A 12,682-nucleotide genomic window follows, 5' to 3' on the forward strand; every position below is an offset into this window, starting at 1 on the left:
CATTGTAGTATACAATTCTTACTGATTAAGAAACACCCATTTTTGTTTTGCATATGCACTTCTCAGTAGTCAAACTGATATTTCCTCATTAAAGAGAAAACAGATGCATCCTATACAGAAGTCTTGATGGCTGAATCATCTGACATGGTGACATATCTGGTACAATTTGAACAATGTTGCATCTACTTATTTCTCTGTTCCTTTGTTTTAGAGGTTTGTTTTTCTGTTAAAATCTCATTAATTGCATTAATTGCGGGTGCAGAAGTGCTATTGAACCAACACCACTTTGTAACATTAATTCAGTTCAGTTAGCATTGACACATCTACATTGACTTTCATTGTTTCAATGGTTGCTTGCTATCTTGGCTATTATTATTTTATTATTAATATCAGGGCCAGCATATTAATCTCTATATAATTCATTTATATTCAAAGTACAAATATAAATCATATAGCAATAATATGAGGTCATAAAAACTGCTGGTACAAATATTTTATTATAAAAGTAAAGGTGGACTTTAAAATTTGACACTTCATTGCTTTAAATTTCATCTCAACTGTTTGCATAACTACATTATAAACACTAATTTAGTGTAACAAATGAATGTGCTTAATCAGTGTACACAATAAGTGACCAAACTAAGTGCAAAAGTGAAAAACTAAAAATTAAAAACAGTAAAATTAGCATTTTACTAGCATTAAATTATTTAAATATGGCCTACAGTACATATGCAGTTTATAAAATAAACTAACCCTAACCAGTAAATATACATGCCTCTTAAAAAGCAGATATTAAGTGGATAAGTTCATAGTGGGGTTGGAGCTAAACTCTGCAGGATAGAGGCCCTCCAGGTGCAGAACTGGACACTCCTGTTTTATAGTTTTGATGTCTTAATTCTACTATGTGGGAAATAGAAGTAATATAAATGACAAAGAAAGAATGTATTTGTCCAAATGTTTGAATGGTAGTGTACAAAAAATGAAATAAAAGTAAAGAGATAAATTAGCTCTTTTTTTTAGACTGCCGGAAATTGACTCTGCGCTGGAGGTTTTGTCTGATATCCTGCAGCAACTGAGCAATCAGAAGAGTTCAATAGAAGACGTGATTCATGCAACTTTTGAGGAGCTTCAGAAGACCCTAAACGTACGCAAGAGTGTTCTGCTGATGGAGCTGGAGGTCAACTACGGACTCAAACAGAAGGCTAGTACACTTATCTACAGGCTATAGCTTTTGCAATGTTGCTTTTGTTAGATACCAGGCTGTTCCCTCAAATATTTAGCAAGACATTCAGCATTTTGTTTTGTTTCAACATTAGCCTTAATTCTACATATTGTCAGATTATTTATTTGGTTATAGTATCAACAGATTCAGATTTAACTACCCCTAAACGTTGCAGAAAATCTAGTGAATTGTGAGTGGCTGTTTTATATGCCTGCCTCTTCCTGTCTAATTAGGCAGTTCTTGACTGGAACAAGTTGCAAAGCAGACCAGACCAGACTTTATTTCCTGCACCGTTATTTTAAACCCATCCATCTTGGCTCCTCCGGTATCATTCGCACTGCTTTGCTGTGGTGAATGATTAAACCAATTAATAACTAGCACATGCTTCTGTGAGGGTCTGACATCAGTCCTGGCAGCTGGCAGTGCGTCACATGGGAATGATTCATCTGGGAAAACCAGACCAACTACAAAATCACCTGAGCCCTTAAACACAAAGTAAACAAAGGCAGCACAGCTAGTCGTTAACTGGCACACATAGTTTGAGGGTTTGTAATGGAAGAGGACTGTGATAAACAAGTTGAGGTGAGGTAGGATTCTGAATTCAGTTTTCTTTATGGACTTTTGTTTTTAGCGTTTGAGAATCAATTTTTTTCTCAGTTGATGTTTTTATGATGTTATGGTTAATGATTGAACATACTCCAAATGTAAGCTGTCATTTGTGTGTGGATAATGGATTTATCAAAGCATGGATCTGTCAAAGCGTTTAGTGCATTTGGTCCTTAACTAGTGTCACTGTCATTCTGTGATGACTGATGTATCAGACCCCTTTTTTCTCTGATAGATATGGCAGATTCGTTAAATGAAGACCTGAGTGTGCATGTCAAGAATTGTTGTTCATTTAGAGCTGACTGTTATGTTGTACAGTACATTCTTTTAGCCCTGATTAACTTATTATATTTCTTTAACACATACAGTGGGGTCCACTAGTTCAAATGCTTAAGTTTAGGAAGTACTTAGGAAAAAAATCCCAATCATTTTTTTTTTTTTAAATCTTGTGCTCACCAAGGCTGCATTCATTTGATGAAAAATACAGTAAAAACAGTAATATTGTGAAATATTATTACTATTTAACTATTTTGTATTTTTGTAAACTGTTTTGTATTTTGATATTGTCAGGGTTCTGTCGTGTCTGTCATGTGTTCCTGCCTTATGTTTCCTTATTTGGTTTGTTTCCTGTCCTTGTCTGATGTAATCATTAGTTAATTCTTGTCTAGCCGTGTTTGTCTCGTTATCTATGATTTACCTGTGTATTTATAGTCCTGTCAGTTCAGTTAGATTTGGTCTGGTCTACTCGTTACTCCCCGGTGTTTGATGTCTGTGTCTTGCCCTGCCTTGATGTCCAGTAAAGACTGTGTTTTGAGTTTATATCCTCGTCTGCGTGTTCCTGGTTCCTCCCTCGTGTGTGCACCGTGACAGATATATTTTAAAATGTCATTTATTCTTGTGATAGCAAAGCTGAATTATCAGCAGTCATTACTCCAGTCTTTAGTATCAAATAATTCTTCAGAAATCACTCTAATATAAACATTTATATTATTATAAATAAATTATTAAAATTGTTGTATAATATGTTAAATTGTAAATTAAATATTATATGTAATTATTGCATTATAGTATTTTAGTAGATATATGCTCTATACTTTATATAAATAATTATTATATAGTATTTGTGTCTGTAAAATAAAAATACAGTTTCTACAAATTATATTGTCAGCATAACAGTTAAACTTTTTAATAAATATCAGTTTTTGTTTTAGCTATGCCCTACTTTTGCTAAATTCACAGCATGTTAAATCAAGTATATCAAGGAGTTTTATAGAAAACCTGAACGTGATGTTGTCCAGCATTATTTAAGAATGTTCCAGCATCCTGTGCTTTACTTTTAACATTTTGGATTTAAAGGGATAGTTCACCTAAAAATTTAAATTCTGTCATTAATTACTCACCCTCATGTCGTTCCAAACCCATAAGACCTTCTTTCATCTGCGGAATACAAATTAAGATATTTCGATGAAATCCGAGAGCTCTCTGGCCCTGCATAGGCAGCAGTGCAACTGAAATGTTCCCAGGCCCAGAAACATAGTAAGGACATTGATAAAATAGTCCATGTGGCTTCAAACGTAATTTTACAAAGCTAATATATATATATATATATATATATATAAACATGGCCCGGTTTCACAAATGGGGCTTAGCTTAAGCCAGGACTAGGCCTTTGTTATCTATATATATAGATAGATAGATAGATAGATAGATAGATAGATAGATAGATAGATAGATAGATAGAAATATAAATATAAATATATATAGAATACTTTTTGTGTATTACACAAATTTATTGCATTTGATTAGTGATCTAGAAAAAATACAGAATCTTAAACATTTAGTTTATGTCTATCCTTTCTAAACCTAAAAACGGATTTTCATTGGACTTTTGGTCTCTTATATGAATAAATTGTGTGTGTGTATCATCTATTTATGCTGCAGGTTCTGTAAATGTTTATACATGTATGTTTTTGAATATATCACTTATGTATCACTGCAGGTGTTGCAAGCCCAGCTGGAGTCGTTGCTGCAGGGGCAGGAGGGCATTCGCAGCAGCTGCAGTTTCACAGAGCAGGCTCTTAATCACGGCTCGGAAGCTGAAGTCCTGTTGGTCAAAAAGCAGATGAGTGAGCGTCTTGATGAGCTGGCAAGTCAAGAGCTCCCACTTCGGCCAGAGGAGAACAGCCAGCTGGACTTCTTGGTGGAGACCGATGGTCTTCGCAAATCCATCCACAACCTTGGAGCTATAATAACCACCAATGCTGTTGCTGCTGAAACTGTTGCAACCGGTGAAGGTCTGAGGCATTGTATCATGGGGCAGCCTACTTCTGTGACTATAACAACAAAAGACAGAGATGGCGGACTGTGCCGGACAGGAAATGCTCTGCTAATAGCTGATCTTTCTGCTTCTGATGGCACCGTAGTGGGGGAAGGTGAAGTCACCGATCATAAAAATGGCACTTATGAGTTTGTATACACGGTCCCGTGTGAGGGCCGCTTCACGCTCTCGCTAAAGCTCTATGATCAGCATATTAGGGGCAGCCCGTTCAGCATACGTGCCAGCAAATTGACAGACATCTCCCTGACTGCAGACGGAGGCAAGAAACATCTCAAATCTCCAGGAAGTAGCCATGTGAAACAGCGTGCTATCAAGCGCCCCGCCAGCATGTACAGCACGGGCAAACGGAAAGAAAATCCAATTGAAGATGACCTCATGTTCCGAATCGGTATGATGAACACATCTCTTTTGTAACACCTAAGCAAACACAAACAAAAGGGCACACTGTTTTATCTGCTCCTGTAAAACTTTAATATATTGCAGGTCTTGTTCAGGCAAAAAAATAATAATAATTATCATTTATATATATATATTAGGGGTGGCACGGTTCGCGGAAAAAAACCGAACCGCACGGTTCTCCACACACGGTTCGGCACGCGCTAGGACCGCGGTTCAACTGAATTCTGACAACGCATGTGGTTTGTTATAAATAACACGTAAAACAAATAGGGTTCGGCTAATGTATGTTTCTGTTAATGGATGCGCATTCTGGTTTCCCAGTACATTATAACAACAGCGTTGAGAAAGAAAATAAAAAAAAATAAGTGGACAAATCATTCACTCTTGTTCAATGCGAGTGCGTATGCTGGAATATGAGCATTTATTCCGTCATCACCCGGTGCTGATAGCGCGCGCACAGGTGAGACCTGAACAGCACACGTTGATATCGGTGTTTAGACTAAAGTCATGTAAGCTTTGCCAGCTCAAATATTTAAGAGCCAGAGGACGCGAGCTCGCGCGCGCAGTGAGAAGATTTGTGCGTGCGTTCATCAGAAGCGCACAAACCTGCGCCTCAGAACGCGCGCAAATATGAAGCTCTCTCTGAAGTATTGTGTTTTAATGGATAAATTCACACAAAATTCTGTCAAAATGCCCGTCTTGGTAAGTATCCTATAGCAGACATAGCCGGCTGAGCGTACAGTATCAGTGCTTTCTCTTAAAGTGACAGTTAATATTAAATAAACAGCAACAACAAAGAAATCACTCACTGCTCTTGATTGAATCGCTTTTGTAACTTTAATAAAGAGTAATCTTTAATTTATACAGTCAAATATGCAATGCTGTTTTACCTTTGATTACTTTAATCGTACTTCAATTTCTGTACCTAAAAAAACCCCTGAAAATCACTGATTATTTTATTTGTATCTTTACTCTATTGTATTTTTATTTGTGCTGTTGCTTGTAGTTAAAGGTCTGCTTTTATTTGTGTACACTCACAATGAAAACAAAACAGATTTTATATATATAACATGTAATAATATTTAGCATTTTCACATCAAAATAAAAGAAACTGAGCAAAGTAGATGTCTTTTTTTTCCCTGTTGTACCGAAATTGTATCGAACCGTGACCCCCGAACCGAGGTACGTACCGAACCGTGACATCTGTGTACCGTGCCACCCCTAATATATATATATATATATATTATATAATACATTTTAAATTAGTATAGATATTAATCTATACTAATTTGTTAAGAAAATTAATCCATGAATGAATTAGGCATCACAATAATATAATAAGTATGAAGGATAATATTCATTTTCAAATGTTATATGAATACATAATAATATAGGTAGTAAATATATACGTTTATGATGGTAACACTTTAGTATAGGGACCAATTCTCACTATTACCTAGTTGCTTATTAGCATGCTTATTATTAACATATTGGCTGTTTATTAGCACACATGATCATATTCTACATCCCTAATCCTACCTAATACCTGAACTTAACAACTAACTATTAATAAGCAGCAGATTAGGAGTTTATTTAGGCTGTAGTTTAAGTTTATTTAAGTCGTAGTTAATGGTTTTTTAATAGTGAGAATCGAAAGTGTTGTGACCATTATGATTTATATAGTTCATATTTGTATGCGTGTATGTTTATACTGTATGTAAAATATACAATATATAAAACATGTATATGTATTTTTTTGTCCCAAAGGAACTAAAGGCAGAAATAAGGGTGAATTCACCAATCTGCAGGGAGTTGCTGCTTCTTCTATTGGCAAAGTCCTGATAGCAGATAGTAATAATCAGTGTGTTCAGGTATAAAATGCTGCACCTGTTTAATCACATTATAAATCCAGTCTTTACCTTCATTCTGCAGGTTGCTTATTGCCTATTGAATTTAGATGAAACATTTGTAAGAAAATAAATTGTTTTATTTATAGATATTTTCAAATGATGGACAATTTAAGAGTCGTTTTGGAGTGAGGGGCCGATCACCAGGACAACTTCAGCGGCCAACTGGTGTTGCTGTGCACCCTAATGGTGACATCATCATTGCTGACTATGATAACAAATGGGTCAGCATTTTCTCCAGTGATGGCAAGTTTAAGGTATCTACATCTGCAAGTTTTGTGTCTATAGTGCTAGAATTTATGACAAATTATTTTTTTTTTACCAAATACTTTGCATCAAAAATGTATTAACATCTCTGTATAAATAAACACATAAAAGGGAAATTCTTTCAGTAGACTGAATTTTGGCAACTTTTTTCTCTTTCTGTTTTCTGTGTTTTTGCAGACTAAAATTGGCTCAGGGAAGCTCATGGGTCCTAAGGGTGTAGCGGTTGATAGAAATGGCCACATCATTGTGGTTGACAATAAATCCTGCTGCGTCTTCATTTTCCAGCCCAATGGAAAACTTGTATCCAAGTTTGGCAACCGAGGCAATAGTGACAAGCAGTTTGCAGGTACTTACCTGAGTTACAAACTGGCACTTATGCAGTCCTCACATGCTATCAAAATGATCATAAATACAAGTTTTCTAATCGGAAAGTGGACATGAACTGGAAAATCATATACAATTTATGACTGAAAGACTGAGATGATTTTGATAGCCGAGTTTCTGAATTGGCCATGCCATATACTTTAAACATGGCCGATTGTAGTGACACTATTGTAGTTACAGTTAAGTTTCATTTGTTTTTCCCAAAACATGTATATTTCAATATTTAAATATATAATTTTGATATGTATATATTTGATGCATATTGTATGCATTTCACACATCGTATACAGTAGGGCTATGTTTTATTCAAAATATGTTGGATATTGATTAAATATCTTCTGTACATTTTAGCAAGAAATAGGCACGAATATCCTCGATAAAAACAAAATTTCAGACATAAATGTCCTCCATGACTCCTGTTCTTTCCATCAGCAAAGCACTTGAACTTGATAAAATCATAATTAGACTTCAGAAATGTGAAGTAGAATATTTCCAAAGGCACATGAAAGAAGCATAAAACCATTAATCAGTTTTTCAACTGAAAGGCAAAACCTAATGTGACGAGGGCTTTAGGATATCAAATGCTGAATGTTCAACTCTTTATCTTTCCTTTTCTTAGGTCCACACTTTGCCGCAGTGAATCAAAATAATGAAATCATTGTGACCGATTTTCATAATCATTCTGTAAAGGTAAAAACCTATTCTAATATATTGCCATGTTATATTTCTCAAAGGTCATGTCCTGTCTAAATTAAGTTAGTCACTTTTAGCCACAATTGTGGTTACTTTTTGAATAACAGTTTGCTCATATCTGTTCATTAAACACATAAGTCTTTTTAAATACTGATGAGTTAATGCAGATTATGTCATCAAATTGCAGGTGTTCAGTCCAGAGGGTGAGTTCCTACTGAAGTTTGGGTCAAATGGCGAAGGAAATGGGCAGTTTAATGCACCGACAGGTGTGGCAGTAGATGCCAATGGCAATATTATAGTGGCTGACTGGGGCAACAGCCGGATACAGGTAACAGGTTTAACAATGTAATCACTTGCAGTACCCATGTCAGATTTAACATCTTCATATCATCACATTTTTCTGTGGGACTCCAGGTGTTTGACAGCAGTGGATCCTTCCTGTCCTATATCAACACCTCTGCAGACCCTCTGTATGGACCACAAGGACTGGCTCTGACCTCAGACGGCCACATTGTGGTGGCAGACTCTGGGAACCATTGTTTTAAAGTATACCGTTATCTTCAATAGCACTCTCATCTCTAAATAAATACTTGCACTTATTCCTTAAAGCTGCTGCCCTTGTGCCAAATGGGACCCTCATATTGCATTGAAGTTGTGTTTTCATTTGTGACACCCTAACCTTGGACAGAAGAACAGACTCTGTACCCTCACCGTGGTTCGTTGGTTTTGCAGTATTAAGGAATAGCTCATCCAAAAATACTAATTCTGTTATTTAGCCTTAGGTTGTTTCAAACCAATATGAATTTCTTTCTTCTGTGGAATGTACAAGGGATTTTTTTAAAGAAAATCCTGGCCGTTCTTTTCTATGTAATTAAAGTGTCATGTAACCATAAACAAGTTCCAAGCCATACAAAGACATCGTGGGAGGAAAAGATCAATCTTCCTGGTTGCTTTAACTCTTAAATCTAACATTGCCATTAATTATGTAGTTATCTTAGAGTGTCAGAGAAAAGGATGAAAAACAATGTAAATATATATTATTTTTTTATATAAAAAAGAAATCACCTTTTGTGCTCCATGGAAGAAAGTCAGAGTGATTTGGAACAACATGAGGGTGAGTAAATGACGACAGAAATGTAATTCTTGGGTGAAAGTTATGCAGTTCTTCACTTTTGACTCAAACACTGCTACACATTAGGGAACACATTCATATTTCTACTCTTTGTTGAAAAATCTGAATGTTCAGATGATTAAAAAGGGAACTCTTCAAAGCATTGGCATGTATAAGAATGCAAGTAATGCGATACCAAACTACTATTGAATTTATATATCTGCACAACAAATAGACAGAACCCCCAAAACAAATCTTACTGTGGTGGGCTAGTATCAATATTTGGCCTGAGTTAGCCTATGTTTAAAAGTGATGTCAGGAATATTCATAAAATATGCAACAATATATGTGCTTCTTTGCTATTGACTGTGATGTGCACAACTGTGGTTGGTCCAATGCTCTTAGAATGCAATCAAGTCTCTTGAATCACACATATTATGCAAGAAACATCACTTGATATGCTTTTTAGATTGTAAACAAAATGTCCTTTTTTAATATCACTGCACTGTTCATTTAAAAATCAGCCGTGGTCATTTCTCTAAACCATAAACGTTCACGTGTTGTTCAGAGAAATGATATCACATGCTCAAATCACCAGATACTTTCTGATTTCGCAACAAAAAATATATATGCTCTTAGTAAGAATAGCCCCCTGGTTAAATGTTTACCAGAAAACATGCATTATTATAATTACTGATCTTCATGTGTTGTGAGAGTGGTTGTGTTGTTGACAAACAATGTTTTGTGTTCATATTCATAATGCTTAAAAAACTGAAAAAGTGCCCAGGTTTTCTTTTCAAATGTATTTATGCCACACAGATAAATCTTCCTTGTCTTATGTCTATTCCCCTGTACACTTCGATTGTCATACACAGGGAACTATTGCTGCTTGTTTGCACAAAATACACAATATATAACATGTACATTCCAAAATGCATTTCTCCCGTTTAGATCCACAAACCTGCTTTTTATAGCATTCAAGCTTGCATTTTACTCCTTTATTGAATTACCGCATGAAAGGACATGCAACCAATTATGCTTTCACCGATCACATTCAGGTGACTGGTGTTATATCATTTTTTGCACAGGTCATAAATAAACTGCATTATTTGAGATGTTTTGGATATATTCTAGTCATTAATTGACTAAACACAGCCCTATAGAATGGTGGTGTACTTAATTTTATAAGGATGCGTAATTTGTTCTGTGTTGTACTTTTATGACTATGAAAGCAATCTAGAACTTCAGATGGAAACTTAAGACAAAGCCTTGAAGCTTATCTACTTGAAATACAGTAAAATGGTCTACTGTTTTTACTGAGTGAGCGGAGTCAGTTTGATAACCTACAGTTGACTATGGGCCTTAATTTCCAGTCAAGAACACCTTCTCCTGAGCCATTCATCAATTCACGATTCATTTCAGGTCATGAAGGCAGGGTCCATTTTTATAGTGAACGGATCTTAAGTTTAAAATAATGAAAAGAGAAAAAAAATTTAAATTCATTTCTAACATGTAAATGGTTTAGAAAATGTTTTGATTGTTTAAATTTTAAATATTCTATTTTACTCTTTACTCTTAATTAAGGTGCTTAAAATTGTTCTTCTATGGCATCGCTGTGAAAAACCTTTTGTTTCCACAAAGAAACATTCAGTGAAAGGTTCTTTAAAGAACCATCTCTTTCTTACCTTTTATAATCTGAAGAACCTTCTTTCGCCACAAAGAACCTTTTGTGAAACAGAAAGGTTCTTCAGATGTTAAAGGTTCTTTATGGAACCATTTAGACAAAAAAAGCACATTATTTTCAAGAGTGTATTTAAACTTTTTCCACTAGCATGTTATAGTATTTAAACCACTGACAAAGCAAACCTAAAGAAATTCACAACGCAAAATCAAGTACAAAACTTTTTTCTTTTTTTTAATTTTTCAATGGTGAAACTTGCAAAACATCTAGAAAAATATACAACAAAATGCTGAACCTTACCACAACATCAAACATAAAAGGAAGAATATTCACATTTTCCCCCATCAGAGATAAAAGCACATTCTGTTTTTCCTTATTATTCAAAACAAAAGCACCGCTCGCTCACATATCCCCACAGTAGCCTGAATCGTTGGAGAGCTGAGAGTTGGAGCTCCGGTTTGAAGAGGAGTTCCATATGTCCAAATTCATGTGTGGTCCAAAGGGATTGAAGCTGGAGTATTGTTTTCCCGGGCAGGCGCCGCCTGGTTCGCGGCTGAAGGGTGCGACGGGTGAGATGGGCGTGTGGGGCGAGACCGGCACGGAACGCTCTGGGTGGAAGTGGCTCTGGTAAGGCTCGCTTTGAGGTGTCCAGATAGAGCCAAATAGACTGGACATGGGTGACAGACTTCTGGTTCCTGAAAAGTATGGCTGAAAAAAAAAAAAAAATAAAAGATGAGGGAAAAATTGCTTTAATATTCCATGCATCTACAACTAAAAACTTTTTTTACATTTTATCAGGCTGGAAAATGAACAGTGTGTTGCTAAAGTGCTCAGAATAACTGCATTACAGTATTCTCAAAAAAATATTGATTTTGAGATACATATTGATTCTAAATATTTAAAACACTTTACACATTTCCTGCAGTTTCGATACACTTGTCAGCTATGCTTTCTCCCCAAGTCTTCTCTCCAACAGTGAGGCCATAATGTGCATATTTTTATTAGATACGTATATAAACCTTTGCGCTGAGTTTTAGAGTCAGTGTTTTTACACGAGCAGCTCATGAACCAGCGTTTTCATCAGAGTTTAAATATATTACAGTGCAGTTGTAGTACAAAAATTAACACATTTTTGTCTAAGAAATAATATATTAAAACGTGTATTTTATTTAGAAAGTCTATTTGTACATAGTCTCTTTTTTGTACTTTTGGAAATATTTGCTTCTCTCACTTTTCTTTTAAATTATTTTTATTTTACCTTTGTTTTTTCTACAAAAGCTGACTCGGAGAAATGCACAAGAATTCCAATGTACCTGTACTATAATGTGCCTGTGCAAATGGCAATAAACTCTAAACTAGTAATATTAATATAATATATATCTGTTATTAGTATTAGTATTATTATGTAACCCCATCTGAGCATAATCACCGTTACAGTTTCAGTTAACAATAAAATATTTTACTTACAGTTAAGTACATTAAATTTAGATAATGTTGAAGTTGTATACCCTTAATTGTAGTCAAAATTGTATCAAAACACGATACTACAGGCAAAAATATTGTTTATTTGGCTACTAAGAGTTTTTTTTCTGATTTATGGAGTGATAAAGACATAACCCAAATCCCTCTGTAAAAAACTTGTAAGATGTCAATAAAATTAATATATGCCTAATTTGCATATTTAAATATAACATTTCAGAAAAACTTGTAATACATAAAATGCCTGCAATTCTTAATGTATTCAATCAACTGAGGATGTATGGTGATATCTATTACTTAAATTTCTTATGCTACTCACCTGGGGTGTCTTGCCTCAAATATCAATACTTTTCAAGGTAACTTATGACTTTAAGAAAGTGCTTGACAAAAACAAACACTCATGTAAATCTCACCTTGCTGCCCACACAACTGCCAGTGTCCCATGTGGAGTTCATGTCATGGGTTCCATTCTCACCCCACACTGGCTGGTGGCTGTGGGTCACGGTTTGGCTTTGATGGCATGAGAATGCATTTTGGTAATTGCCATTACCTTCACAGAAAAAACAAACAAAGAAAACGTTCACTCATCCTTTAG

At 35.2% G+C, this 12,682-nt stretch overlaps 2 protein-coding genes across 7 annotated transcripts in view; one reads left to right on the forward strand and one right to left on the reverse strand.

The window, feature by feature from the left end:
* Nucleotides 1-10,045, forward strand: part of LOC306873968 (tripartite motif-containing protein 2-like) — a 34,810-nt gene extending 24,765 nt beyond the window's left edge. The window contains exons 5-13 of one of the 2 annotated variants that reach the window (XM_079423591.1): nt 1,021-1,201; nt 3,828-4,260; nt 4,420-4,554; nt 6,333-6,436; nt 6,562-6,729; nt 6,917-7,085; nt 7,743-7,813; nt 8,004-8,144; nt 8,231-10,039. In XM_079423591.1, coding sequence (XP_079279717.1) covers nt 1,021-1,201; nt 3,828-4,260; nt 4,420-4,554; nt 6,333-6,436; nt 6,562-6,729; nt 6,917-7,085; nt 7,743-7,813; nt 8,004-8,144; nt 8,231-8,383 — 1,555 coding nt within the window. In that variant the 3' untranslated portion in view covers nt 8,384-10,039. Of the gene's footprint in view, nt 1-1,020; nt 1,202-3,827; nt 4,555-6,332; nt 6,437-6,561; nt 6,730-6,916; nt 7,086-7,742; nt 7,814-8,003; nt 8,145-8,230 lie in introns of both variants that reach the window. The other variant, XM_079423590.1, reaches the window with a different exon arrangement.
* Nucleotides 10,046-10,729: 684 nt separating this feature from the next.
* The window catches only part of LOC306873366 (transmembrane protein 131-like), a 50,152-nt gene continuing 48,199 nt past the window's right edge, over nt 10,730-12,682 (reverse strand). For all 5 annotated transcript variants that reach the window (XM_079422613.1, XM_079422612.1, XM_079422615.1 and 2 more), the window contains exons 33-34: nt 12,501-12,637; nt 10,730-11,316 (exon numbers count right to left, since the gene is read on the reverse strand). In XM_079422613.1, the coding sequence (XP_079278739.1) occupies nt 11,011-11,316; nt 12,501-12,637 (443 nt within the window). In that variant the 3' untranslated portion in view covers nt 10,730-11,010. The remainder of the gene's footprint in view (nt 11,317-12,500; nt 12,638-12,682) is intronic.

This window comes from Barbus barbus (assembly GCF_936440315.1).
Source record: "Barbus barbus genome assembly, chromosome: 8".
Lineage (NCBI taxonomy): Eukaryota > Metazoa > Chordata > Actinopteri > Cypriniformes > Cyprinidae > Barbus > Barbus barbus.